Source organism: Prinia subflava, chromosome 12, assembly GCF_021018805.1.
Source record: "Prinia subflava isolate CZ2003 ecotype Zambia chromosome 12, Cam_Psub_1.2, whole genome shotgun sequence".
NCBI classification, from domain to species: Eukaryota; Metazoa; Chordata; class Aves; order Passeriformes; family Cisticolidae; genus Prinia; species Prinia subflava.
In genome coordinates, this window is record NC_086258.1 from 6865762 (window position 1) to 6893604 (window position 27843).

At 44.7% G+C, this 27843-nt stretch overlaps 1 protein-coding gene across 4 annotated transcripts in view; it reads right to left on the bottom strand.

Annotated features, from left to right (window-relative positions):
* The window catches only part of RAPGEF1 (Rap guanine nucleotide exchange factor 1), an 84101-nt gene extending 59473 nt beyond the window's left edge, over positions 1-24628 (bottom strand). For 3 of the 4 annotated variants that reach the window (XM_063410197.1, XM_063410195.1, XM_063410198.1), the window contains exon 1: positions 24401-24628. In XM_063410197.1, coding sequence (XP_063266267.1) covers positions 24401-24425 — 25 coding nt within the window. In that variant the 5' untranslated portion in view covers positions 24426-24628. Of the gene's footprint in view, positions 1-23019; positions 24227-24400 lie in introns of those variants that run through there. The other variant, XM_063410196.1, reaches the window with a different exon arrangement.
* Between the last annotated feature and the right edge of the window lie 3215 nt (positions 24629-27843).

Here is a 27843-nt window from a genome sequence, read left to right on the forward strand (position 1 = left end):
GGAAAAGGGAGGCTCAGTTCCTTCTCAGCTGGCCAGGCAATGCTCAGTGACTCACAGGCTTCATTATTTTTATGCCGCCCTCTGGGGCCTCCAGAGGAAGCAAAACATTTTTATTTGTCAGAGAGCACATTTTTATTTTGATTTTTTTTTTCTTTCTAAGCAACCATGAATGAGGCATCTCCAGCTGCAGCAACCTCATGTGGAAAGAGCTTGCAGTGTTTGCAAGGGAACTGCAAGGCAGAGAGGGTAACTTATCAATTCAGCCACGTCTCCCTACTGCAGTGAAAAGGACTGGGTTAGTCAACATTAATTTTACGGTGCATTAACACTACAGCTCTTCTTCCTTCCAGTATCATATCTGGAAGGAAATCTTCAGGTTGGAAAGGAAAAGAAGATGTACACGATCAAGTAGCAAGTTCAGAGCAGCTGACCAGATTCCCCTCTACTCCTCTTTTTGGCTGGTATTTCAGAACAGACAAATCTTGTATGCACATAAACCAGGAGGAATCCTTTACCTGCTGAAAGCTGCAGCAGTATAGCTCAACCAATGTACAGGAGGAAAAAGAAAACTAAAAGGCAAAAAGCTAAAATAAATCAAACGAGGAGGGATTTAAGGAAGTAAAACTGCTACCCAAGTTCAGTTTCCTGCAGCACACCAAAGCTGGCTTTCAGATTTCTTTTCGAACAAGATACTGTAATTTATTGATAAGCAGCAGACAGGACTTTTGCTGTGGTTTATCGAGAGCTGCTCCAGCAGACTGCTGCCGTATCAACCCCCAAGCAGAAACACCAGCAATCACCAGCAAACCTCTGTGCAGCATCTGGCGAGTCTCTGGTAATTTCCTATCTAAGAACTGATTTTGCACAGCTCTGCAAGCCCCAGAGAACTGATGGGATTACAACACTGGTAACATGACTCGTAACTCCCCCAGTGCCAACAGCACTAGAACAACAAGAGACTCAAGCAGCCTCCAACACCAGCATGAACAATGTGGTCCTTGCTCAGCCTGTTCTACCCATAAAAGCCACCAAGGATGTTAACTAAACATTTCTTTTTAAATGGAAAAAAATAATCCAGCTACCAGGCATAACATCTGCATTACTCCAGCAAACAGCTCCTAACACAGAAACTGAGATGGTTGAGGGGAACCTGCTGAATTTCCCTGCTCACCAAACATGACTTAATATGGGGTCTGTGGGCATCCCCAGTTGTCTGGCAGCTTTTGGAGGATACGGTCATGACAGTGATTCAGACATCTAAAAATAAAGCCCTGCAGGCACAAGTGTGCGTGCGCAGCACCTGAGTCACTGCGGGGAGCCCGGGAGCCAAAGCTCATCTGTTTCATTGACACCACTGCCATGGCCAAGCAAAAAGCTTCAACTCTTTCTGCCCTCCTCTCATTTTCTCAAGCACATTTAAGTTTTCTTCCTGTAAAACCTTTGGGTTTCAGTCGTAGGGCCGTCAGCTTTGAAACTAGGAGCTGAAAGATTATAAGCCAATGTTGCTGAAGCTGTTTATCCATCTCCAAGGTGACAGGATGTCGTCACAGGCACTCGGCAGGCCACCAAGCAGAAAGGCATTATTTCAGATGCTTTAGGGAAAAGCCTAATTGCTCACAACCTGGCCATAGGTTCAACAGCCGACAAACAAGGTTGTAAATGGAGCCTTGGCTTCTTGTCTGCCCCACAGCACCGGCTCTGAATGGGAAAAAGCTCAGCCTTCTTTCATCCTTGGAGAGTAACCTCTGCTCTCATTCATTAGGCAATGGAAAAAAAAAAGAGAAGCTGGCTCAGATCTGCCTGACACAATTTCCAGTTGCTTTGGACATTACTAATTATAGTCATCTTTATTTTTGACCTCTGATTACAGACTCTTTGCACATTCAGTCTGAATGGCAAAGATAACCCCTCTTTTCTAGTAGGCTTGGGAGGAACCTTATACCCTGCCCAAAAGCCACCGCCCACACTCATCTGAGCTGAGCACAAGAAATAAGATGAAAACATGGAAAGCATTTGCTTAAACATGCTCACTTTTACTTCCTTCTTTAGCAAGTGCCACAGATCAAGGGCAGCAGTCCAGGTGAGGGTGTGATGTAAGCTCTTTTCCATGCATGTTCCAAGATGAGCTAACTGCTCCGCACGGGAGCCTCACCTCTCACTGTTCTGACTAGCACTGTATCCTCAGGGCTCAGATGCTGAAAAGCAGATATTCACTTCAGGAAGATTAAACATGTCTGCACAACTCCAGTGCACCATGCTAGGGGCTCACATCTCTCCACGAGTGAGAAAAATGAATTTTAGGAACCAGGCCAGCACTATCTCCTAGAGGCACTGCAATACCACTGTAAACTTCCCTAATATTGCTTACTCAATAAAACAAGGCATCACAGGAGGGCTATGCAAACCCCTCAACTTTGAAGTACTGCTCTCCTGGTGCCCCAAAGGACCGGCTCTCTATCTCCACACACCCAGACAAGTGTGTGTGTGTGAGATACAGCGGCACTGCAGGTGTGAAATTTCTGATGTAATCAGGTCAAAAGCTGCTTTGACATCACTGTTGTGCTGCTCAGTAAAGGGTTAAGAAGCTGCAGGCCATATCCTCAATTCCATACTCTGTTCTAGACCTGATAGGATCTGCAACCAAACCACCAGCTTTATTGCCTGCCTACAGGCAGAAGGAAATATTAGTCTTCTATAAGCATGATTTGAAACATCAGTGCCTCCAGCAAGGGGAAACCGAGATGTTAATTGAACTGAACAGCCCAGGAGGGAGCTCCCTCTTCCCTTCCTGAGCTGTAGGATTAGCACATCCCTACACCACCACAGCAGGAAACATGAAGTACCTTAGGGAATCTAAGTGGGGTGTCTGTCTTTCACTCTGCTGCACATAAACATTAAAATTACTTTAGCAGTCAACAATTATTTGTGACAACTTTCTATTTTATCCCATCTCCTCATGCCTGAATCAAAGTCTCCTGGTTATACTGGTCTATGGACAACAGGTTTCAAGGTAAAGGCATACTGACACCAACACCTGCAGTTCTCCCCACTCTTTTTGGCAAATCCTGACTTTGAAAGATACAGAAGACTGAGCTTCTGCAGCAGCAAACCCCAGCAGATTTGTACAAACATCAACAACATGAAGGGAGTCTGGAGAATCCATCCCATCTCTAACTCATCTGAGCCTACTGAAGACTTGAGGTTTCAGTAGCAGGAAACAGACACTAGAATTTTACTTGTTCATTTAATTTTGAAGAAAAAGTAGCTATTCCCCAGCTCCTTCAGATATTACTCAGCCTAATGCAGTGACAAGTCTGAAAATCCACTTAACAAGGGGATACCTGAGCCTCATTTCTTTGGCACATCATTCTTTGCTGGCGTGCTGCATTAAATGCTGCATCATCCTATCTGTAGTTACTGTCATCTTTAATGGAAATTCCCAAAAGGGGGCCCTACTAAGAATCAGCTTCAATTTTTCGATGAACTTTCAGTTTGCTCACACAGGAAGCTGGCCTGAATTTCAAGAAAAAATACATTCAACACTCATATACAACCCAACAGCCAAAGGGAACCCAGCTCAGGCTGGATTTCACCAAAAACAAAGCGGAACCTTATCTCAGCATCTCTTTACAATCTTACTGAAACTATTCCCTTATCACAGAATAAATCTTGGTGAATTAATAGCTACTTGAGGGATATTTTTACCAACAGCCCATTTCCTGATCATATCCCATCCCATTCAGGGCATGGCATCAGGTTTCAAAAGCAAGATCTTGCCCACAGGCCAGCCATACCTGCCAGGAAGACACATGAATGCATTCAAAGACCATGACCTACTCCAAGAAAAAAACCCATGTTTTAAAAACCAGAGCCCAGATTGCGTGGTAGAGACACCTTAGGATTCTATAAATAATAAATCATTTTGGACAGTATTTCTATTTAATTTGGTTTTGACAAAACAGCAAACCCACAACCGCCAAAGCCGTTTAAGTCCACGCAGCACAATGCGCGGCTGTGTGGCCATCCTGCCATCAGCCCCTGAAAGGTGAATCAATACTAATTTCAGTTTGTGGTCCGCTGAGCAATACTTTGGAGCTTTAGGAGGTCTGTTTGGAAAACAGCAGCCAGTTTGTAACAGGAAACTTCAGCTCCACGAGGCCTCGAGCCATGCGGAGCAGGGTCAGGCCAGGCTCTGCTCCATCGCCTCCGGAGAGCACGGCCCTTCGGTCAGGCCCAGCCTGGCGCCCTGTCAAAGCTTCACTGTGATTAACTTTATGCTCCTTCACTGTGAAAAACAGGCAACAACCCACTGGTTTCTGCAGTGCTTTCAGTATGTCACACAGCTGGGTTCAGAAAGACATCAAGAGATGTGTATTAAAATACCTGTGGTGCTGTTAGTAGGAGGGGAAACACCTCCCAGATCTTCTGGGCTTGGTGTTATCAACTGGTAATGCACAACCTGCCTGCAAAAGCTTCACTCCAACTGGATTTTGAGTCTTCACCTGGATCCAGGCAATGAATACAAAAATTGCACTGCATTAAAGCAACAAGAAACTCAATAAACCATCTTTCAACTAGAAAACCACCACCTATAATGTTGCAAGCACAGAACTGACTTCATATATATGATCCATGTTTATAAGAATCTAGTACTAAGCTTTGTGTCAGTGTAGTAAGAAAGCATCATTTTTTTTTTTTCTGCTCAGCAGAAACAACCTTGTGTTGCAGGGAAGGGGCTTAGGGGAATCAAACACTGCAATTATTGAGTGCAGGACCTCCAGGAACATCTGCTCCACACAAGGACCACACTCACAACACCCTGCACAAGATTTGCAGTCAGAGCTTGGACTTCATTTATTTTAGCACATGTTTTCAGGAAACGCCTCTTTCCTTTCTACCCTGTTTACAAATTTACACAGCAAACTCACTTTGCCTCCCTCCCCAAACAAACACATAAATTTTGCCTTTTTTCTCCTCTGTGTAGTCACGAACTCTGACGCTCAGCAAATAAACTCTCAGCTACATCCACTTCTAAACTGCTGATTTCTGTAGAGGAATGACAGATGGAAGAGAGCTCTCCTGCTTCATTTTTGACAAGTCTGCAGCTAGAATACACTCAATGTGCCCTCATTCCTCATTAACCTGAGAGCCACTTGTGTACCCACTGCAAAGAGTGCAGAACTGGAAGACGGCTCAAACAAATCTTCAAAAAGGTGGTTGGTTTGGGAAAAGCTGCTTCATTAAAATATATTCAAACTCCTAAGCCCATCTGCAAAAGGCTCCTACAGCTTTGTATGACTTTAAGCAGTACCATTTCCATGTCTGTCCTCATATGACACCAGCCATAGGTATAAAACACCCCTCAAGGCTTGATTGCTGCTATTTGATAAAAACCCAACACTATATATAGCAGTCACAATCATAATTACGGAGCTGAACCCATATGGGAACTTTGAAAGATGGCCCTCACAGAAGATACTTTCAACAGGGATTCAAATCACTTATAAAAATAGAGAATTTAAAAATATATACAAAATACTTCTTCAAGTACAGTCAAGTAAATTTGCCATTTGTTGGCAGAAAACAGAGCAGGTGAAGAGCTAAGCTGATTATCTGGCAATAGTACAAATCTACTTTTAGGGAAATTGCTTCAAACTATAAGACATCAGAATTTATCATTATAAAACAGGCAACATTGAAAACCACAAGAACCCTGTAGCTCAGACTTTACAATAAGAGGGCTTCTCCATCCTGGAAAGGTAGCTTAAATCAAGGTGAAAGTTGGAAATTCACACATATTATTCCCAAGTAACTCCCCACATAGTTTTACTTTGGAATATGACTGCCCACTAGCAGAATGGATTTAGCTAATTATAAGGCAAACGGCCAATATTTAGAGATGGTTCTCATATATATGGGAAGTTGTTTCTCAAGATATAGTCTAGCTTTGTTGAACAGGAGTAGATAAAAAACCTCAAAGGAAGAGATTTTTCTTGTATGAACAGTCATTTTTTTAATTTAAAGACCACTCCTGTGTTATTATAAGAAATCAGGACAACATAACCTCAACATTTTCCATTGTAAAGCAGATTTAAAACACATTTAAAACTGCTTTGTGCTCTCCTGTTAAGAACTGGGTCTGCATTTGCAAAACAGCCCAACAAAGAAGTGCCAGCTCCACTGAAATATTTGTCATTCAAGAACTCAGGGGAGGGAAAGTCAGCTTCAGACCTAGCAGCAAAGCTCTAGGCTTACATTTGATCAATAGTCTAAACAAAGCCTGACCTAGCACCAAACAGGCAGCTGGTTTGTACATTGAAATTTGCAGAATGTTACTTCTGCCCCCCTTTAATGAGCAAACTGCCATCTCTGTGCCTCCAGGATGGCCCTGTGATGGTTTTTCATTTTACAAGCCAGAAATTCATGGCACAAATTGATGAGGTGGGGATTCAGGGCGGGTGACACCGTCAGTCACAAGAAAAGCTCACGCAGAACAGAGAAAAACATGTCACCATTGGCAGGTGACACACCTGGGTGATGGCAGCTCAGCTCCTGAAGCCACCAGGAGCAGCTTTAAAGGACAAATGTGATCCTGAAGCCACATAAAATTCCTATAATGGGCTTGAAACACACCAGTCACAGGCAGCACACAGTAAACAGTTTGGCAAAGCTGCCCAAGCAATGAGCAGGCGACTGTGAAAGAAATGACCAAACCTTATAGGAAATGACCCAGCAGAACCAATCTCACCACCCCTAACGAGCTCTCCAGACATAACAGGACCACTGCTTACAGTCATTTTCAATATTTCCAACCAAAAAACTGCTCCCTCATATTCTTAATAACCCTCCACAGCAGGACAGTCAGGGATTTGGAGCCTCCATAAATTCTCAGTAGTAGAGAAATCAACCCATTAATATTCTAACATTAAGGCTACTAGGTTTATTTTATAAAATTACTAACCAAACTAGAGTTCGATAATGAGATGATCTGTTTGTAAATAATATTTTGCTTGGAGGAAAGAAAGAAACACTGTTTTCATCTCTAATACCCATAAATCACTGTATTTACAGACTACAGCTTGGGGACTCGGGGCAAATCTACTGATAGGATTTCTTTTCTATTTGCACCGTGTCAGCATCTGCTCTCTTCATGTGAAAACAAAAAGCTGCCCAAGGAGATTATGGCACTTTCACACCCTGGATCACCCAGCTCCCAAAGAGTCTGCCTAGCTCAGCTCATTAGGAGCACACCATACTTTGCATTTCCTACTATTTTAATATTGTGTTTAGTGAATGTAAGATAACACTGGTAAAGAAGCTCTTGTTCAATTTTAAATAAAAGACACTTCTTTATTATAAAAGCTGAAATCACATGCTCCAAGGCTCCTTCCACAAAGTGATCATGGGCATAACAAGGTGAACACCAGCAAGTACAATCAAACATACATCCTCCTCTCCCTAGACATGTTCCTACTGTTCAATTACACTGTGCTAGACATGGCTTATTAAAGGATTTTCACACACCTAAGGAGCCATGTCTGGCAGTGATTTCTTTCTTTAGTTAAATAAACATTTTACACCTATATTTACATAGTGCTGTTAAAGAGAACCTCCAAAAAACATCAAAAACCATTCAACTCCAGGGTAAAAGGTGAGAAAAATCACAAGGAAGAAGAGAAATTAAATTCCATAAAAAAGAGCAGATGACATGAATTTGAAAGCATGCTAGGGGCTATGCAGGGCTCTACAGAGCCCACTTATCACAGATAAGAATTCAGATTGAATTTTGGAGGTCTAATCTGAAATACAGAGAGTCATAATATTCCTGGGGGTAAGCAGCTGCAGACAGCATTACAGGAGGCTTCTTCTGCCAAATTACCACCACTCTTACTTGAATTCACACCTCCTGGTTGTGTATTAGCACAATAATCTTGTATTATATTAACCTCAGTCAATCATTTTTACCTCCAAAGAGGCACAGGCCAGGAAGGGAATTTCAGAGTTCAAGCCCATTCTCTTGCTGGATCATAAAAATCCCAGCATTACTGTATCACACAAAAGCTCTCCCACTGGGACTCGATGCAAAACAAGGAAAACCAAAACAAGGAAACAAAGCAAACAAGGAAAAATCCATAAACAAAGAAAGAAAATCTTTGAAATCACTGGCCTATCCACTTAAATGCTGTTAATTCATAATGATCTTGATTCCTATAGCTAGTTCGGAATTTTCAATGTAGCATGTGAAATTTTATTTAAAAAACACGGCCTACATTTGAATTTCTGAGTAACAGCACAGTACACAACGCTTTGCATGCTAAAGATGCTGCTCTATAGTGGCTCAGATTTCACACGTGCCCATCTTTTGAACAGCAAATCTGTTCTGACGCTGCCCATTGTTACTGGATCTAAAAAATCCAGAGACACACACAGCACCTGACCTGGGAGTTCTGATAAAAACCAGGCTATTGCAGGGCCAGCAGGAGAAAAGAGGCCGCTCAGTGTCAGTCAGACGCTTTTTAATCAGGTTGAAAGGCTTGGCTGTGGAGAGGGGGGTTCAATCTCTCCAATCCACGTTCCCATCGCTCATGCTGCTTTCTTAATTAGCAGCAAGTGGACAACAGCTGTCAGTAGCCTGGAGGCCAGAAAGTTATCAGCAAAAAAGGGGGATGTGGTAAGAGAGAGCCACAGAACGGGGCTGTTCAATGCACCAGTGGTCAATACAGGCAAGAGATCCATCCACAGCCAACATGGAATGCTTTGGGTTGGAAGGGACCCTAAAAATCATCTCATTCCAACTCCCTGCAGTGGACAGGGACACGGCCTCGTCCACTGACACTGAGAGGATGCTCTTCCTGCTGCCTTTAGTCTGGTTATTTTAACATATGACTAACTGTAATTCAGTTGTTTTGTTTTTTTGGGTTTTTTTTTTAGTACTCCCGTAACAGGAAAATTTAAACTGAGAATAGAAGGAAATGGGAAGGCCATCCTAATGTCTTCATGAAAATACATGGGGGTCAGTTCAAAGGCACAGCAGAATAAAGGCTTTAAGATCGTTCCAGAGATTTTAAGGATAAAAGTTGAAGCACAGCAGAGAGGGGGGGAAAAGGATGTTTTACTTAAACAGTAGAGAGAAACTTTAGCAGAAGATAGAAACCTCATCTACAAGCCCTAGCCTCAGACAGCACAAAAGAAAAAGACTCTAGCACATCATTACTGTCTGTGTATTAAATCCTGTGAGCCCAAGTCATTGGTCTTGCCCTTATTGTACCATGTATTAGACTAAAGTGGGTCAAAAAGAAAATTCCTTCCCAAAGAGGTGACACCCTCTGGTCAAACCATGTGCTTATCTCATAACACAACTCACTGACTGTCTCGATGATCAAGAAATAAAGTAATTGCTTCCCTGTTGGATGTCCTGATTACTGTCATTTGTGCAATAGGGAACTCAATGCAATTGCACACAATAAAATGTATTATCAAAATTCCCCACTGCCCATTTGTTACTGATAAATTGTCATCACCCCAACTTCTCCAGAAAAGTCAGGCCTCTTTTGAATTTGTCTTTAACCTCACCAGAAAACAGAGATTTGGAGCAATTTTCTGAGGCCTGGCTGGCAGTTCTGCCAGTTCTAAATATATCCCAGCTTTCTGAGCTTGAACCTATGCAAGGGAAGCTTGGAGGAAGATGGAAGTATTTCCCCAAGCTGCCAATAGACTAGCAAGACATCTAAAAGCCCTCATCAAATTAAGTGCTTAATTACAATTCAGACTTTGAGACTCTGGAAATTAGGATAATCTTCTGGGAAATTTAACAGTCTCCCACAAAGAAATTGCAACACACAAGCCAAAAAAAGCAGAGAGCCTGGAGAATGTTATCCCACCAAATCACACCTTGTACTAGATTCCTCACCCTAATTCCTGAAGAATGTACAGTGAGATCCACAACTTAATTTCAAGTTCTTGAGCCATTGGGAAAGATGAGGATCAACATTTAGGAGGCTAAATTGGGAAAAGCAGTCTCATGTGAAAAGCTCAGAAATGTTTGTTGAGTTGATGGAGAGCTGCCTGTGAAGGGACCTTCTCACACTTGACTTTGTGACAGGCTGTGAGGCGAGGTCACAGAGGGCACAGCTTGGAGAAGGTCTGGACACAGTCACTGGTACAACCACCCAAATTTTGGCAGCAATGCAATGACTGCAGGCTTGCCAGCTCCATTCCTCTAGGTGGCATGATCTGTGCACGCATCACCTGGGTCCTCCCACGCGCAGAGATGTCACCACTACACAGCGCTACGTCTGCCACTCTCACTACCTAATGACATCCCTAAAAGCACGAACTAACCACCCACTCACAGGATACACAGCTCCAGGGATGACTGAAGAGCCCACAGAAGCTGATGGAGAAGCAGAGATCATCTGACCACATACCAAGTGAAACCAGAGCAGTAAATGAAAGGAGGGTGGAAGTTGTGCTCGCTGTCCTTACCTCACTACAGACAGCACTCTCTGTCACCACCCATCCATCATGAAGTCAGAAGTACAGAAGAAATGTTTGCACAATTACACATCTTAGCATTACACATCTTCCTTTTTGATTCATGAAATTATTGCAAGGGAAATGAAATCTTGATCTCAGAATAAGCCAGAACATCCCACACTTCCCATTGTTATCACTCTCATGAGCCATGACCCCAGAATCACATTTAGCAGCGAGAGGAGCTCTGCTGCTTGGGCAAGATGTGCAAGGATGTTCTTCTGCTGTGACACATGCACCACTGCTTGCTGGCACATCCCTGTCCATCTCCAGGACAACTCTGCTGAGTCAAAACCTCGTGACACAGAGGATGCACTACAAGCAACGTGAGTGTTACCATCCAAAAAACTGCAAACTAAGAGAAACAAGGGGCAGGGAGAGCTGACATAGAAAAAATCATATCCTGGTATCAAAGACAACAGGAGACAATACAAAATGAAAAGCAATTCAAACCCAGAGCTCAAATGGAGAATGAAGGAAGTGACTGAACTTGGGCTGGAGGTATCTCAGAAGCTGAGCTATGACACTGAGTTTGCTTGGATAATGCAGAAGCTGTAGGTGGGAGGGTGTTTCCCATCAGCAGCTTATCTCTGCACACTCAGCTTCCAGACAGGTTCACATCTGGAGCTCTGTACTCCTTGCTCATTGTTTTTTCCGTGAGCCAAAGGTCAGCAGTGCTGAAAACACCTCCATACCCTGGATGAGCCCACTGGAGCCTACTGCTCACACCTTGCCCTGATCAGAGGGGTCTGGAGCAAAATCATGATTTATTTTTCCAGAAATTGTCAACTAGAAAAATTCACAAAAATGTTCATTAATTCAAAACAAATCTTTTGGCAGAAAGCTACGGAAATCTATATATAATCTCATCAGAAGTCAGCTCTGTGATTAAAAACAGAAAAAAACCAAAAAAAGTCCCAATTTGCTCATTAGGAGAGGGAGTTTCAGTGTGTGCCTGGCCTAACACAGGTCCTGGTAGAAACCCAGGCTGGGTCACAGGGTGCTACAATGCCAAAGAATGCTCAAAGCCAGGCAGCCAGCAGAGATGCCTACCTGCAGAAAAAGAAACTGCTGCTTTAACTCAACATGGAATAAATCAATTAAATTTGTACCCTGGAGCAAGAGTCTGGGGAGTGTCCAGACAAGCCTTAACAAATATTAACTAGCCAGAAGTTAAATACCTCTTTGTAAACTATCCTACAGACTTTGATACCCTAAGAACCAGAATTTTTTTTTCCCAATAGAAAATTCCAGGCAAGTGAAAATATGAAAGAAGTTCTTCATACATCTTAACTAGACTGATCACTTAAGCTCGAGCTGCTTCCTAGAGATATTAGGGCTTTCACAAGATTTTTCTGTGGCTTACTCATAATGAATAGCTGCTCTAGCAACTGCTGGAGTCAGCAGGTACTTCTCGCCCTGAAAAACAGTCATCAATATATCTCAGTGCAGAAAATCATACTCTATTTAAAACAATTCATGATAGGGTTTAGCTATCAACTGGCTCCATGCCACAGACACTCCCGTAAACAATGGTTACACCCTCTATACAGCTAAAAATGAAAAAGCTGAAAAGGAAGACATTTTATACAAGTTCCCAGGGTAAAACACATCTGAGAAGCACTGGTCTGGAACTGACATTGTTCTACTGAAAGAATAAATATCTGAGTCCAAATCGTATTTCCTTCACCACCCTCCCAGACTTGCACAAGGAGAAAATCCCTCTGAGCTTTCCTTTTATACTTCTGGTGCTCTCCGACAGAACGAAAACCCAGCGTTTTATAAGACTGTAAATAAATTAGAAGTGCTGCAGATTATGATTTGCCCTTTTGTTAACATTGCTGGTAGCACCAGTGAGCCTGTTTGCCAGCTTAGGAGAGTTCTGAAACTCTTTCAGTGTTGACTTTAAGCTGAATACAAATATTGAGTGAGCTGCCTGTACACAAAGTGCTCAACCACAGCGATCTCCTCGCACAGCAATGCTGCTTACAATGCTGCCAGTGAGCCAGGGTGTCAAAACAAACATCATTGTATTAATTGCATCTGTTGATGAACCAGCCCAAGAACAGCCTTGTTTCAATCACAGGCTTTATAAGACAGTACTGAAACGTTACTGTGAGTGTTGAGATGGATGAGTCAACAGACAAAATACAAAAGCATTTGTAAAGAGAGTCTTGCTGGAGTAATTTGAAAAGCTGCACAGCTACACTAAATGATGGCCTTTATTGACATAGCTTGTTCATAATAGTCCTTATCCTAATTTTCAGTTTTGTTTTCTGCAGCCTTTCCAGTCAAGGACAGGCAAACACAAGTACTGTTGTTACCTTTGCAAAGGTGAAAGATCAGCAGATGCGTAACCAATCTGAAAATAGTTCAAGAAGTCATGTCAGGTACTAATCCTCACTTGGGGAGTTACAAATGGCTCTTCCCTGTATTTTGGAAGCTTTCCCTGACCTTGTGGAGTGAAAGATCTCTCAAACTACCAGGGAAATATAACACTGGGGCTCAGGGTCAGCCCAAGGCATGAAGCACTGGTCACACATCCCCAGCCAGCCTCCCCTCCTGGTCTTACTCGGCTGAAATCATCTCTGCAGTGCCACGTAAGGTCAGGAGATTCAGGTTACCAAAGGAATGACATTTTAAACCTGATCTCTCTCTCCCCCTCTCATTCAAAACCATCTGCAACTCATCTTTTAAGGCAGAGATTATTCATTCTGGGGGAATTATCCACTAATCAGTTTTTATCTCTGAACTAGGTCCTCACGCTGGCAGCTAGGTCTGGCAGAGGTTTTGGTGCCTTCCACTCTCAGAGCAGTCTCAAACTGGACAGACTTTAAAATGCAGCTCCATGTGCTAAGGAAACCAGCCCCAATTCACCAGCCAACAACACATCATGTGCCAAGGTAGGTACAGAGGTACAAAGCAAGGCTCCAGTTATGAGTCACCTTTACTGGGTTGGTTCTTTACATCTTCATGCCCAGGGAACTGCCGTGTGAGGTTTCACACCACCCTGATTTTCTGAAGTAGGATAAAAATAAGCAAAACTGCACAACAGGAAAAGAAGACAAGGATTCCAGTATTTCCCCCCAAACCACATGCACAGAGAGAGATCAGCACAGACCTCTGGCTCTCAGCACACTTGCTCACTAGCCTGGCTGCTGCTCAGTGGGATATTTGTCCCAGCCAAGTGTGAAACTCAAGAGAAACACATGGTCAAATGAGTCAGACCTCTGCATTCTGCAAGTGCTTGTCCCCTACTTATTATAGCTCATCCTTCAGCTCTGCCCTGTGACACCAAAGCATTTTCTATCCACTGCTCAATCACGACAGCAGTTCCTCCAGTTCCCTCCACTCACCAGCATGAAATTCATGTCCATCACTCACAGAGGTGACATCCTTGTTCTGTAGGGCCTTCCAAATAAGATGTGCTCTTCATCTGCAATTATCATGCAAAAATACCCCCACAAAACTCAGGCAGATAAACTCCTCCTGCGTTTCACCCAGAGGCCAAGGCAATTACTGCAGAACTTGCAGTTTGCATCAGTAAACACAGCAACGTAACAGGTTTGGGTTATCTGATTTTCAATTTTGAGAACTATGTTAAAACAAAACCAAAACCAAACCAAACTCACCTGGATTTCTCCTGACAAGCAAATTGTTAAAAGTGCCCCAAAATAATATTTTACCAACCGCAAAAGAGAAATTCTGGAGATTCTTCAGCTGGTATGAATCAGGATAAAAGGCATTTCACAGCTGTAGAAGTGAGAATATTTTGGGAAAAAAAAGATGTTTTTAATTCCCTCTAGTTCATTTAATAAATTCTAAACATCATAGCTTAAAATAATCCTGACAAAGCTGGTCAGACCTTCCTTTTCAAGAGTACAACTGTGCACTCACTGAATCAGAACTATTCTCTACCCTCTCCTTGGGTAAAATAGTGGGGATGGAGGGAAAGAAACTATTTAGACTGAAGAGCAGAAACCTCTAGCCAGACCCATTTGTTTTACTCTGCAAGTATTGACAGATGAGTAATGAAAACTTTGCTGCAGACACAGGCTGTTCTTCAAGGCAGCATCAGTTAATAAACCACAACCACAGCTGCAAGAAATATTAAGGAATTAAACTAAATGACTCCTTCAAGGGCAAAGGATTGCAGGAGGAGCCAGTTTTTGTGCTTTGTTATCATCCCAAAGGTTAAGATCAGAGCATGCAGCATCAACACAAACTAGGGTTACTGTTTTGGACGTAAAAGCTTTGAATAACAATTTCATTAAATGTATACAACTGGGTACTGATATTTCTTGCATGACTCTTTGCCATTATGATAATATTTGAAACTTAGTATACTATGTTGCCAAAGCTTTTAGATGTGAATTATCTCATCTGAAAAGAATTAAATGGTAAAAACAAATTAACAGTAATACTAAAACTTACAGCCTGTTAGCTCTCAGAACCACAGAACCTTTTTATTGTTACCAACACTCTCACACACCTTGTTGCCAAAAGACCCTCAGGATTTAATAATAAATTCTTCTGCCCAGGCCAAAAGAGGGTTTGGATCCTTTGGAGCTTGGCACTCACCAGGCTGATAGCCAAATGAAAATTCAGGGAAATTCTCCTGGGTATCACTTGTGGTGCACCTGATGTCTCCAGGGAACCCTCTGAGTGTGACAGTGAAACACAGACCTCACATCTGAGGGCTAATGAAGCAGGTTGTATTTCAGGATAAAACCCCACAATAAGTGCTGCCAATGAATATTTAGGGAATTTATACAAGTGCTTGCACCCAACACACACAGGAACAAAACCAGCTTTGTTTAAAGCATACCTGGAAACAGGCACAGAGAGTAACAAGAACCAAATTCTCTCCTGGCATGGTTTTTAAGTGTTTCTTTGCCCTGCAATTGGTACCAGGCTTTAATTGGCAACCCACCTTTCACTGCCCTCAGTGGGCTTCCCTGAACTGTCTCCAAAATACACACATTTGCTTTTTTTCCCTAAAGATTTTGCTTTTCCTTGGAATTCTCCATTCCAGGCCATTCACAAGTCATGTTTGCCAAATGGCTGCAAACATGGGACAGCTACATTTTCAATTTTGCCATAATGAAGGCCCTACCTGCAGCCTCTCTGATAGCCTAACCTTCTTCAGAAAATGTGCAGAAATTTAAATAAATTTCAATATCCATTCCTCCACCAAGTTTGACAGAAACTGGCCAATAAATCCAAGAGTTGTAACAGAGGATGGATGAACTATCACAGCTGCCTTATGTAAGGATGTTACAGATTAAGGGAGAGAGGTGCAGACAAGGAGCAAACTTATCTCCAAGAGATGTGCCAAGTTCTGCATGAAGTCTTGCTGGTTCTTCTTTAAAGGGATTTTGTGCACCTGAATATCACAAAATTCCCAGAGCTGAGAGTGCCAGCTCCTGTATGTTAAACACCATTCCTTAAATTCACTCCATCATTTTTAACAGGGTGGTTCTACAATGTTCCAAAGGGTTTCTCCCATAAAACAACATCCCAGAGAGAGCAGGGACAGAAGTGCCACTGACTCCAACAACAAAGAGCAAACACACATAAAAAGAGCAGAAAACCTAAGCTGAAAACAGAGAAACTCCCCACCTCAGTTTGTCACTTATGTTCTAGGTATTGCTCATGAAGATACGAGATTTTGGGGTTTTTGAAGGTCGTGTGACTTTCAGATGAACAATATTTTTGAGTACTGTAAATTTTTCCCACACAGCAGCCCTAGAGAAGCAATTCCAAGCAGTAAAAGTTAAACTCAACCCCTGCACTGCTCTTACCACGCTCTGTCAAAAATCCAGCATCAGCCTTAACATCTGATTTCGTGTGACCTTTCAAGGATATTTATACAGACAAACCAGTGCTCTACATTTTCTGCAAATCCCTGTAAATTCATAGATGAGTTCTAACTAAACCTTTTGGCAGAATTCCCTAGTTCCTCAAACGTATTATTCTTATATTTAATTCTTAGAAAAGAAATAAGAAAAATAGAAAACATAGACTTAAAAAAATTAAGATGGAAAATATATATCCAAAGAGGGATATTTCATTTTATTGTATTTGAAAGCTGCAGCATACATCACTCTCAACTGTGAAATGCCAGGTTGTATTAAGCATGAAAAAGGAAAAAAAAAAAAAAGGGGCAAGATGCTCAAATTGACAAAGTTAATATAGCTAGAGCACAGCTGAAAGGATCATAAAACACCCAAGAAAAACTGTGTTTAAACAGCATTGTCCTGCTAACTGAACCCATTGTCAGATGGATTCACTGAGCTCTGCTCTCCAGAATTGATTGGAATGTACTCTACAACCAGAACTGCAATATTGATCTCCCTGGGTGCCCTTTGTGATGGTTGGTTCGTAAAGGAAACTTTCTAAATATGGAATTAATTCCTGAGGCTACTTTGGCACCTCTTGGGCAGCACAGACAGGACAGATTGGTAGACAGGACCCAACCAAATTAAGGGATAAAACAATGTGTGCTGTATATTTGGAACACACTTGCTTTAGTTCCCATTTTAATTGTTAAAGACTCCCTGCAAACTACAGCTGAATAGATACAGAACTATTTATTCAGTCTCCCAGTAAAATTCTATCAAGGTTTAATCAACCAGCCAAGCTGCAGGATCTGTTTTCTCCAACCTTACCAGCTGTAACTATTTTTTGACTTCAACCTCCACTGATTTTTTTCCTTTCTTTCCAGAAGCTTAAAAAAGAAAATTCTGACGGATTTTCTTTCAAACCCCAAGATTTCGTACACGTCAGGGATGAAATTAAAGATCTTGTTTAGAATATAAATGGGACTGGTTCAGTGAATATGTTAAGTACTCAACAAAGGGCATCCCCCCATGAAGCCTTCAGAGAGAAAGAATGAGAGCATGAGAGTGCAGGCAAGCTTTAACCTCTCTCCCTGGGCAGAATAATGGATTAGGATTTCCTCAGAGGCACTGATGGCCACACCAAGATGTTAACTTACATCACAAAATGCACAGGATTTTCATGGCACCAGAAAAACTCTACCCAAAGCAGCAGACACTCATCCAGGTAAAGTAAGATAATGCAACACATGCATCTGTTTTGATTCAAAAAGCCTCATTTCTGTAATTAAGAAATCTCTTCTTCAGTGCCACCCATGCTCATTCGACTCTCAGAGTGGTTATAAAATGGGAACCAAAAATTTATTTGGAATATAGCTCTTATCAATTCTCAGATCTTTTAGCTCCTTTCCTAAATATGATACAATAGAAAGGAGGTGTAGGAAGACCAGTCCTCCCAAATACTGTGAATATTCTACCTCCCACAACACCAAATGAACACTCTGATACAGGCTATCTTTTTCCTCTACTTGTTTCTATTCCCTTCTCCCTTGCTCTCACCACCAAACATTATCTTACAAACTCCAGGGAAGGCGAGCTGTGCTAGCAGCTCAAACAGCAAAGAGATTTAACATGAAGAGACTGTTTCAAAGCTGGAGAGCTTCCACTGAAATATGCAACCCAAATAAAAGCAGATCAATAACGTGATCCATCAGCCTTCTCAGGCTGCTTCACAGAACACGTGAGGACATCATTTCTCTCTCGCACAGATGAAATTGTTTGCTCTGTCACTGCCAGTGTCAGACACCTGAAGAAGAGATTGGAAATGTATTTTTAAAAGTGGCTGCTGGGGGTCAGGGAATAAAGCTGTAATTTGTCAGGCTGCAGGAAAACGTGAACGGCACAACTGCAGAACATTCCTTTGGCAGCACGTCCCAACCTGCAGGATTCCTGCAGCTTTTCCGGATTGCTGAAATTCATCTTCTGCCTCTCTGCCTTGGAACACACTCCCATGAAAGCTGTCAGGAACGTCCTCCTTGCCTGATTTCCCCCTCTGCCATCCATCCTGTCTTCTCCTCCCTGCTCTCCTCGCACGCAGCTCAGCCCCTGCTCCCTCCTCTCCATCACTGGTGGGTTGGGCATTCTCTCACTTGATTCTCTGATCCCTCAACCCATTCCATCAACATGTGATGTCCCTTTTTCCTTATCTTTTTATACACCTTGGAGCTCTGGGGCTGCAAATTCAAATTTGCAAAGACAATAATTCTAGTTTTCCTTCAACCTGTTCTCCCTTTTCCTCTGATTTCAAGCCCTGAGAATGACACACTGTTCTCCCTTAGAATCCCCTCATCTCATTATGTTCTACCATATTTCTCAACTGTAGCCAAACTCTATTCAGAAAAAAAATCACAAATAACAAAGCTAATATCCTTGCAATAGCTTCAATACTCTTCCCATGACACTGGCTGAATACTATAGTCATATGCTAATAAATAAAAAGGAAAAAAAAATCTAACTCCAAAGCAGAATTTTCCAAGTATTCAGGCACTTACAGCATAATAAACTTTCAATTCTTTTCAGAGAGAAAAGCTTATTCTGTCACAAATCTGAGAAGCTGAAGGACCCCTCTCCATGCATAGGATTTTTCTCCAGATAATGTAACATCTCTACAGGCAGCATACAAACTGGAAGGATTAATTTCATGCTAAGCAACAGTACACAGAGGTCAAGAGCTTCCCAAACTAGCAAACAATCCCAAATCTCGAGTTCCAGCAGAAAAATGTTTTGATTATATGCTTTGGAAAACTGAACAAGTTATATCCACTGCATGTATTCAAACTATGCAAAATGATGGGTGTGGTGAGGAGGGGGAGAGAGGAAGGAGGCTATTAAATCACCTTACCTGTAGTTCTGACATGTAATTTGTTATTTTTAATATAAAACATAGTTTCAGGTGTTTTATCTGGCACAAAGACAGAAAATGTTCTTTACTGTCTTACTGGGGTACAAGGGATCTTCCAAACTGAGTGCTACAGTAACAAACAAATCCAGCTCAATTGAAAGCTACCTATGATACACATAAATTGACTGAGTGATTGAATTAAACCTGATTAACCATCAAATACCTCTGCCAAGGAAGGTACAACATCTCTAAAATGAAGTCTAGAAAGTTAACTCCTCATGTTCCTCCGCTTGCAGTTCAAATGCTGTTAAAATTCTGGATGGAATGCTCTCCTTCCAAAGGATTTGTAAGTCAACAGCAAAGCTCATTTTGGCAATCCTACCCTCAGGCTTTCCACTTTGGAATAAATAAGGTCTTAATGTATATTTCTTAAAAAAAAAAAGACCACAACTTGGCATTGGATTCTATCTGCACCTCCAGTACTAGAGCATCAACTGCAATTCAGAACTTCCAAAAATATGAACAAAACCCCAAGGAAACCTGAAAGAGGAGTTACAGATCGACTCCCTTCCCTAGAAGCAAACACCCAGGTTTCTTCCACTCAGGCAATACATTGCAGCAAGAAAAGCCACACAAGTGAATCAAGAGATGTAAATGAGGGATATTTGTTTTATGATCTTGACTGACAGTGAACTTCCACTCTTCTCTCTGCCTGCCACGAGGTTAGCAAGAGCCAGTGAGTTACCACTGCATAAAAATCACAACCAGGAGATATATTTAGTCACTGTGGTTCAAGGAAAACGATTGCTTACACTGGAAATAAATTTAGCAATTGTTTCCAGTTTCTGATTTTCACTAAGGCACAACCCAGCTGCTTCACATTCCAGTAGCCTTCAGCTGTCTTTTTTCTCCACTTCCTTCTTACAACTGCTAAGAGCATCTCAATCCTTCAGCAGTCATCCCACGGGCTGCATTTTGGAACACACCACCTGTCAGCCTCCAATGCCTTACAAAAGATGCCAAATTCTGCTCCTTGTGCCATCTTGCAGAAATCAGCGATCATCTTTAAAAAAATACATCTTGTACCTGTATTTTACCTCGACACAAAACCAGCCTGAATGGTTGATGCTGTTTGAACAAGTTACAGTAAAGCACACGTGGGATGTCACTATGGGAGTAGCACACAGGAGGAAACAGTAGGTGCTGAAAAAGCCTGACTAAGGAAGAAATGGAATTAAACTGCCTTTGAGGTTGAGAGGTAAGTTTTTTGAAGGGTCTCATTTTCAGATTTGCAGATAACTCCTACTTTGCTTGAAAACCACCAGCAGAGAAGCACTTAAACTGGTCAACTGCAAAATTTTCTAAGCTGAAAGCCCTCAGTTATTATTGAGGGACATGGTACAGCTATGAATGCACAATAAAATGGAGAGAGTCCTGCCTAGTAACCCACCTAAGCATGACAGACAAAGAAAAACTGCATAAAACTGTACAGGTATATAAAACAGGCAGGCTCATTTCCATAAAATGATCCAAGACATGATGACAGTTCAAAATATACCCTCTGCAAAAACAAAATCTCCAGGAAGCTTCACATTAGTACAAAAACATTTGCAGATGAACAACTCACGATCACATAAGTTGGCACGAAGGACTCCACACAGAACATTAAATTCCTACAAAGATGGGAATAATGTGACCCCCTGAATTGTTTCTTCAACTTTGTAATTTTCTTAAGAACAAGGTTCTCCTGGGATCACCCCTAGATTTTTACCCCACTAATACTAAAGGGCGAGAATTCGAGGTGAATTTGCTTATCAGGCAAGTGCTTATGAGCAAAAGGTAAAGTCAGCAGCATTTTTGGTCTGCTGGGAGTAAACACATCCCGTTGAGTCCTGAGCAGAATAGAGATGACTGCCTGCACTCCAGGTAGCTAACACCTGAAACAGCTCTCTCAAACAACCTTTAGCAGGCAGCTGTTGGAAAAGCAAGTTCACAAGGGAAATGAAAGCCCTGAAAGAAATAACAAGCCTAGGAGTGAAAACACCAAGGAGAATAAACCTTCAAAGTATGGCACCCATATGTTCTTTGGTTTTAATAAAAGGGCATTTTTGAAGGGACTTGTTTCACAACAAGCTTTTGGTTCAGAGGTGATGGTGTCTAATTCCTCCCTCACTCTCCCTGAATGATGCAGAGTAGCTGAATTCCCTGCAGCACGTAATCCATCAGGTAAATAAAAACAGGAATTCGTGCATCGCCATGGTAACAGGAAACCCAAGCAGAATCTGTGACCTTCTCTGCTCCTTCTTGGCATCCCTATTTTGGATTTCACATCAAAAAGGGAGAGAGCAAATATTTTCTGAAAGTGAAGACAAAAAAGTCACAGTTCTGGAGTAAAGAGAAGCCAATGGCCATTCCCTCTCTTCAAACCAAGGAGGGTTCTGCTTTGGAAAAGTGTCTGGAAGTCTCCTGGCGGGAGCCTAACAAAGCAGAGGCTCTAACACTAGCAAACCCCAAATATCCCATCTTCTTCTCCATTTCCAGATGGCTGCCCTTCACTCCAAAGCAGAGCTCTCAACTGCTCTACAGTGACCCTTCTGTGATTGAACAGCAGCACTGAGAGGCTCCAGAGGGAGCCTTGTCTGCTCTTCCTTCATGGACAGGATGGAAGCTGTTATCTCTAATCATTTATTATTGTTTTTTATTGAGTGCCAACAAGGTGTTTCAGTTAAGGACCCAGGGAACAGATGGATGAGGGTCTCTGGGGGTCTAACCCTGGAAGGGGTAACACATTTTTTCCATTGTTCTGTCTAGATGGCCACATGAGTCAAACCAAAGCCCACTCCAAAGTTTGTCACGGGGCCTTGTGACCAGCCAATAGTCTATTTGATTTATAACACATTGCATGAATTTCTATCCCTGCAAGAAAAACAAATTCAATGTACACCAATGCACAGACCTTGGACCTCACAGCGTTTGTCTCATGAGTCTGTATCCTTTGTTCTGCTACTGTACACGTTTTGACAAACATTACCCCCGAATGGCTGTGGTGTTACAGGTTGTGTTTATTCGGTGACGCTATTAACCAAACTGTTTGTGTCAATCAGAAGTTCAAACACTCAGAAGCAGCGATGGAGACACAGCTGGCTCTCAGCCCTCCTGCCCTGTCTCTTCTCCTCCCATTTATATTTGGACTCGATTTTTTTTAATATCCTTCCTAAAGAAATGAAAGTGCAAGCAGTTGAGAGAGGCCAGATTCCCAGATTTACAGCTTCTCTTGTTCAGCAAATCATCACTGTGATAGACTTCCACTAGAACAAATGTCTCTGCATCAGGGCTTCTCCCATTCCATCTTCCAAGTGCACGCTCACAGCACTGACCTGGGGATGGATCTTGCATGATCCTTGAATTCTCCAGTGGGAGCTCAGTGTGGCTGGTCTCTAGGTTGTGCAGGGTATGATTTTTATACGGTTTTTTATTGCTATTATATGGCGTTTTATACGGTATTTATATTTATATGGTATTTCTTGGCCTCTCTGTTCTATTGTTTATGGGACCATGATGAGTTTGTATGTGTCTCCAGAGTCATCTTCCTGTGCTTGAACTCCTCACGCTGCCTCTTTGGTGTGGAGCTCTATTTACGATTCTCCCAGGGTTATTTACAGCACGCGAATACACAAGACGTGATCACTTATTTATACATCTGTAATTACTGTCTACAGTTACTAAAACCCAAGCCAAATTCACCTCCAGCATAAACAAGTGGCAATTATTCCAGAGCTGGCCCGAGGTCTGTGTACTCTGCTAACACCTTCCTTGCTCGCTGGAGTACGGGACGAGCACGGAAAAGCTCAGCAGGAGCAAAGCTGAAAGGCAATGTGCACGGGATCAACCCGCGATATTCCTGGAGTAACATTTGTCCCCCGATGCTGCGCACACTTGTTAGACAGTAACCGAGCGCGAAGAGCTGGAAGCTCGCCGAGAGCTGCACGGAGCCTGCCAGGGCTCATCCCCCGGGGCCGCCGCAGAACCCGCAGCGCCCCGGGAGAACCCCGGGCTGGGATGAGCACAGGGCACCGAGCTCGCTCCTCGGAATCCCGGATCCTTCCCGCATCCTGCTGTCCTGGGAAGCCTGGATGCTCCTCACTGCCCTGCTCGGGCTCATGCCCTGTGTTCCTCCCCCAAAGGAGACAGCCCGGCTCTTCCCCGCAATGAAATATACAAAACAGCATTGATTTTTTTTTTCTCTGCTAATTAAATGCAACATAATTAAACTACGTAACTTCGCTGCTTGATTTGCACAACACTAATTGAATCTTTAGGCGTACTACTCCCACTACAGAGAAAAACAGGGTCATTCAACCATCTAAAGTGACAACTGAGAACCAGGCACGGCTCCAGAAGCACAGACAGACAATATGATCCATGCTCGAGCGTTTCCTTGCGATGCAGGAGGAACCTCAGCAGCCTCCCCTGGCTCTGGCTCTCATGAGCACCCCAGGCAAAGCGGAAGAGAGAGGAAAAAACCTGCAAGTTCCCTCTGACATTTGCCCACGGACTCATCTTTTCTCATCCTGCACAAACACCGGGAGAGGAAAGTTGGGAGAAGTTGAAATTAATCATTACGCGTAGGCCCCAAAGCGCCGCAGCGCCCGGCTGGGCTGATGCTCGGCTGCACGGCAAGGACGGAATGGGTGCAAGAACGTAAAAATTAAAATAAAGGAATTAGGGGGGAGAAAACAAGAAAACAGCGAGGAAAAAGGAAGACGCGGAGGAGACACAAAGCCCGAGCCAAACAGCGGCCGGGCAGCGCAGGACCAGCCCCCGGGGGGCCGGGCAGAGCATCCCCTGCGGCCCCCGGGCCCGGCCCGGCCCCGCTCGCCGCCCGCGCTGTCAGGAACCCCCGGGGGGACCTCGCCGGGCGCGGGGGGCCCTGCCCGGCTCCCCCCGCCCCGCCGGGCCGCGCCAGGCCCGCGGCACCGCCGGCACCTCCCGCAGCTCCCGCAGCCCCCGCGGCTCCGGCTGCTCCGGCGGCTCCGCGGGCCGCGGCGGCTCCGCGGGGCGGGCGGCGAGCGCGGCCGCCCCGGCGCGTCCCTCCGGCGCCGCCCCCGGGCCTGCCGGCGCTCACCTGCTTTCTCGATCTTGCCGGACATGTCGGAGCCGGCGCTCGGCGCTCAGGCCCGGCGGCGCACGGAGCCGGCCGAGGGCAGCCGGGCTCCCGCTGCTGCCGGGGATGCGGGAGCGGCTCCAGCGGCGGCCGTGGAGCAGCGCCCGCCCCCTGCCCGCTCCGCGGGGCCGCGACGGGAAGGGGCGGCCCGGGGCTCCCGCCGCGCACGCCCAGCGCCCGGCGCCGCCTCCCGGCCGCCGAGGGAACCGCGGGGCGGGGCCGGCGCGGGGCGGGCACGGAACCCCCGCGGGACGGGAGCGGGGTACCGGGATGGGATCGGGATACCGGGATGGGACCGGGATACCGGAACGGGACCGGGATACCGGGATGGGACCGGGATACCGGGGTGGGATCGGGATCATGGGATGGGACTGGGATCCTGGGATAGGATCGGGATTCTGGGATGGGACCGGGATACTGGGATAGGATCGGGATACTGGGATGGGATCGGGATACCGGCATGGGATCGGGATACCGGGATGGGATCGGGATACCGGGACGGGACCGGGATCGCGGGACGGGACCGGGATACCGGGATGGGACTGGGATACCGGGATGGGACTGGGATACCGGGATGGGATCGGGATACCGGCATGGGACCGGGATACTGGGATGGGATCGGGATACTGGGATGGGGACCAGGATACCGGGATGGGATCGGGATTGCAGGATGGGATTGGGATCGCAGGATGGGACCGGGATCGTGGGATGGGACCGGGATCCTGGGATGGGGACTGGGATCCTGGGATGGGGACTGGGATCCCAGGATGAGCATCGGGATCCTGGCATGGGAATCGGGATCCTGGCATGGGAATCGGGATCATGGGATAGGATCGGGATTGTGGGGTGGGAATAGGGATCCCCGAATGAGGATCAGAATTATGGCATGGGCATCAGGACCTCGGGATAGGTTCAGAATACCGGGATGGGCATCAGGATCCAGGGATGAATATCAGAATCCTGGGATGGGCACCGGGATCCAGGTGTGGCTGGGAGGGTCCCAGCTGGTCCCACCTCCTGCTCAGGGAGGGTCACCTCAGAGCACAGCACAGGGCACCAGATGTGCCTGCAATGTCTCTGCTGAGGGACACTCCACACCCTTTCTTGTCTCTGTTCCAGTGCATGGTCATTACACGGGAAAGAAGTTCTTCCTCGTGTCCAGGTGGAACTTGATGTGCATCAGTTTCTGCCCATTTCCTCATCTCCGAGTGGTTGGCACCACCAGGAAGAGCCTGGCTGTATCTTCTTGGCATCCCCCTTTAAATAGTTACACACATTGATGTGGTCTCTGCTCAAGGCTGAACCCCCTCAGTCTTTTCCAAGGAACCCAGGTGGTTTTTCCCCCAAAATGCAATCCTCGGGACGTGGGGTTGGAAGGAGCAGGGAGCCCCATCCTGAGCTGCCCAGGGATGTCCTGCTGATGCTCCTGACCCTTCAGAATCTCCTCAGGCCTCACAGATTCTGCTGTTTTCCAAATTCACTGCCATGGCAGAATCTTTCTTTTGGAGCAGTCAGCAGCAAAATTAAAATTAATCAATTACCATTTACTCCTACAACTGCCTGAAAGAAGGCTGTGGCAAGGTGAGGGTCAGCCTCTTCTCCCAGGCAAGCAGCAACAGAACAAAGGGAAACAGCTTCAAGTTATGCCAGAAGGTGCAGATTGGATATTAGGACAAATTTCTTCATGGAAAGAGTGGATAAGCATTGGAACAGGCTGCCCAGGGCAGTGAGGGTGTCACTGTCTCTGGAAGTGTTCAAAAATGAATAGAAATGGTTTAGTGGGCATGGTGGTACTCACTAGAAGGTCAGACTTGATGATACTGGAGGTCTTTTCCAGCCTTAATGATTCTGTGATTCTGTGAAAGAGGAGCTGTCACAGAGGACATGGAAAGAACCACACGAGGACACGCAGGTGAGCGAAGCAGGAAAAAGGGCTGAGTTTATTTACAAAACTCAGTTTTATACATTTCCTATGGGGCCTGTGGATTGGAGGATGGAATTCCACCTCTCAATCCACATTGGTCGAGCCAACTGTCAGTCAACTTTCTCCTCTCACCTAGAAATCTGTAAACAATGAAAGACAGTTAGCAAAACATGGCCATTGTTTATAGTAGAAAGTGTGATAAAGTAGAATTTCTGACTCCAGTATGAAGAACATTACAGAAGGCTTAGAAAAGTCTTCAAAACCAGGGTGACAGGGAGCAAAGGTGGGATTTGTGCAAAGCTGACTGCAACAGGACCCCAGTGCTGCTGCCTCAGAGCATCCTCACAGCATTCTCAGACACCCCAAAGCCACGCTCGGGGCAGGCGTGGCAAACGTGACCCCAGGTTGCCCAGCACGGCTGCTGGAAGCCCCCCAGTAGCCACAGACAATCCCTGTGGTGCTGCTCCTGCTCCCTGACCCCCTCAGCTCTGTGTCTGCCATCCCAACCTGCACACTTTGATCTGAGCTTTAATCTGAGCCCAGGCAGCAGTGGCAGCTCCCTGGGGACAGGTGGCTTCGCTCCACGGGGAGGTGACAGCAGAGCCCGGGGGGAGGGCTCCAGGCAATAATAAAATAATTATGGTCCTGTTTGAAAATTAACTCCTTTCTACAACTGAATTAGGGACGAACATCACAACAATGACTTGCAGGTAGTCCTGTGCTACAGGCCAATAAATCTGAAGCCTGGTGAGCTGTCAGAGGCTGTTTACTTCCCTTATCAAATAAATCATTCACGAAGCTGCTATTTCTGTAAGATTTCCACACAACTTTGCGACTTCATGAGCCTGTTTAAACCCCTCACACACCCAGGGCTTGGCAGAAGGTACAGGAGATGTCTAAGAGGCAGAGCATGCATTTTTCTCTCATTAATTTTTTCATTGAGAGGCTTGTGGAGAGTTCTCGAGTGCTTTTGCTTAATAAATCCAATTTTAAAAAAAGAGAAAGATTTATGTAGAGGTGTTCCTGTGGCTCACACAGATGTAGATGGTGGCTGTTGTAGACTGAGCTGTGCTGACTCACCCGTATTAGTGAGCAGTAGTAAGGAGGAGCTGCAGCGGGTGATGCTAATGAGAGCAGACCCGGCTGCGAGTACACACAGGAAGCAGACAGATGAAGTAACAAGCTGCTATTCTTACACCCTCCCGTTCTCAGACTTGGGCAAGGGAGAGGGAGCGTGTGTGCAATAATGTGAGATATGAACAGAACAGCTACTAAATTGGAAGGTCTTTTCATAGCCTCTGATATAAAAAGCCCCGTTGTGCCCATGATGTGTTGCCTTCCGGGGGATGCTGGAGTTTCTCTTGCGGTTTCTGCATTAAGATGTAGCTCACAACGCCGGGAAAACCTGGTGCTTCTAAATATCCCCTGGAGTCAGCTGGGGAAAAACACCTCGGAGCTGATTGTGTCCATCTGAGGGTGT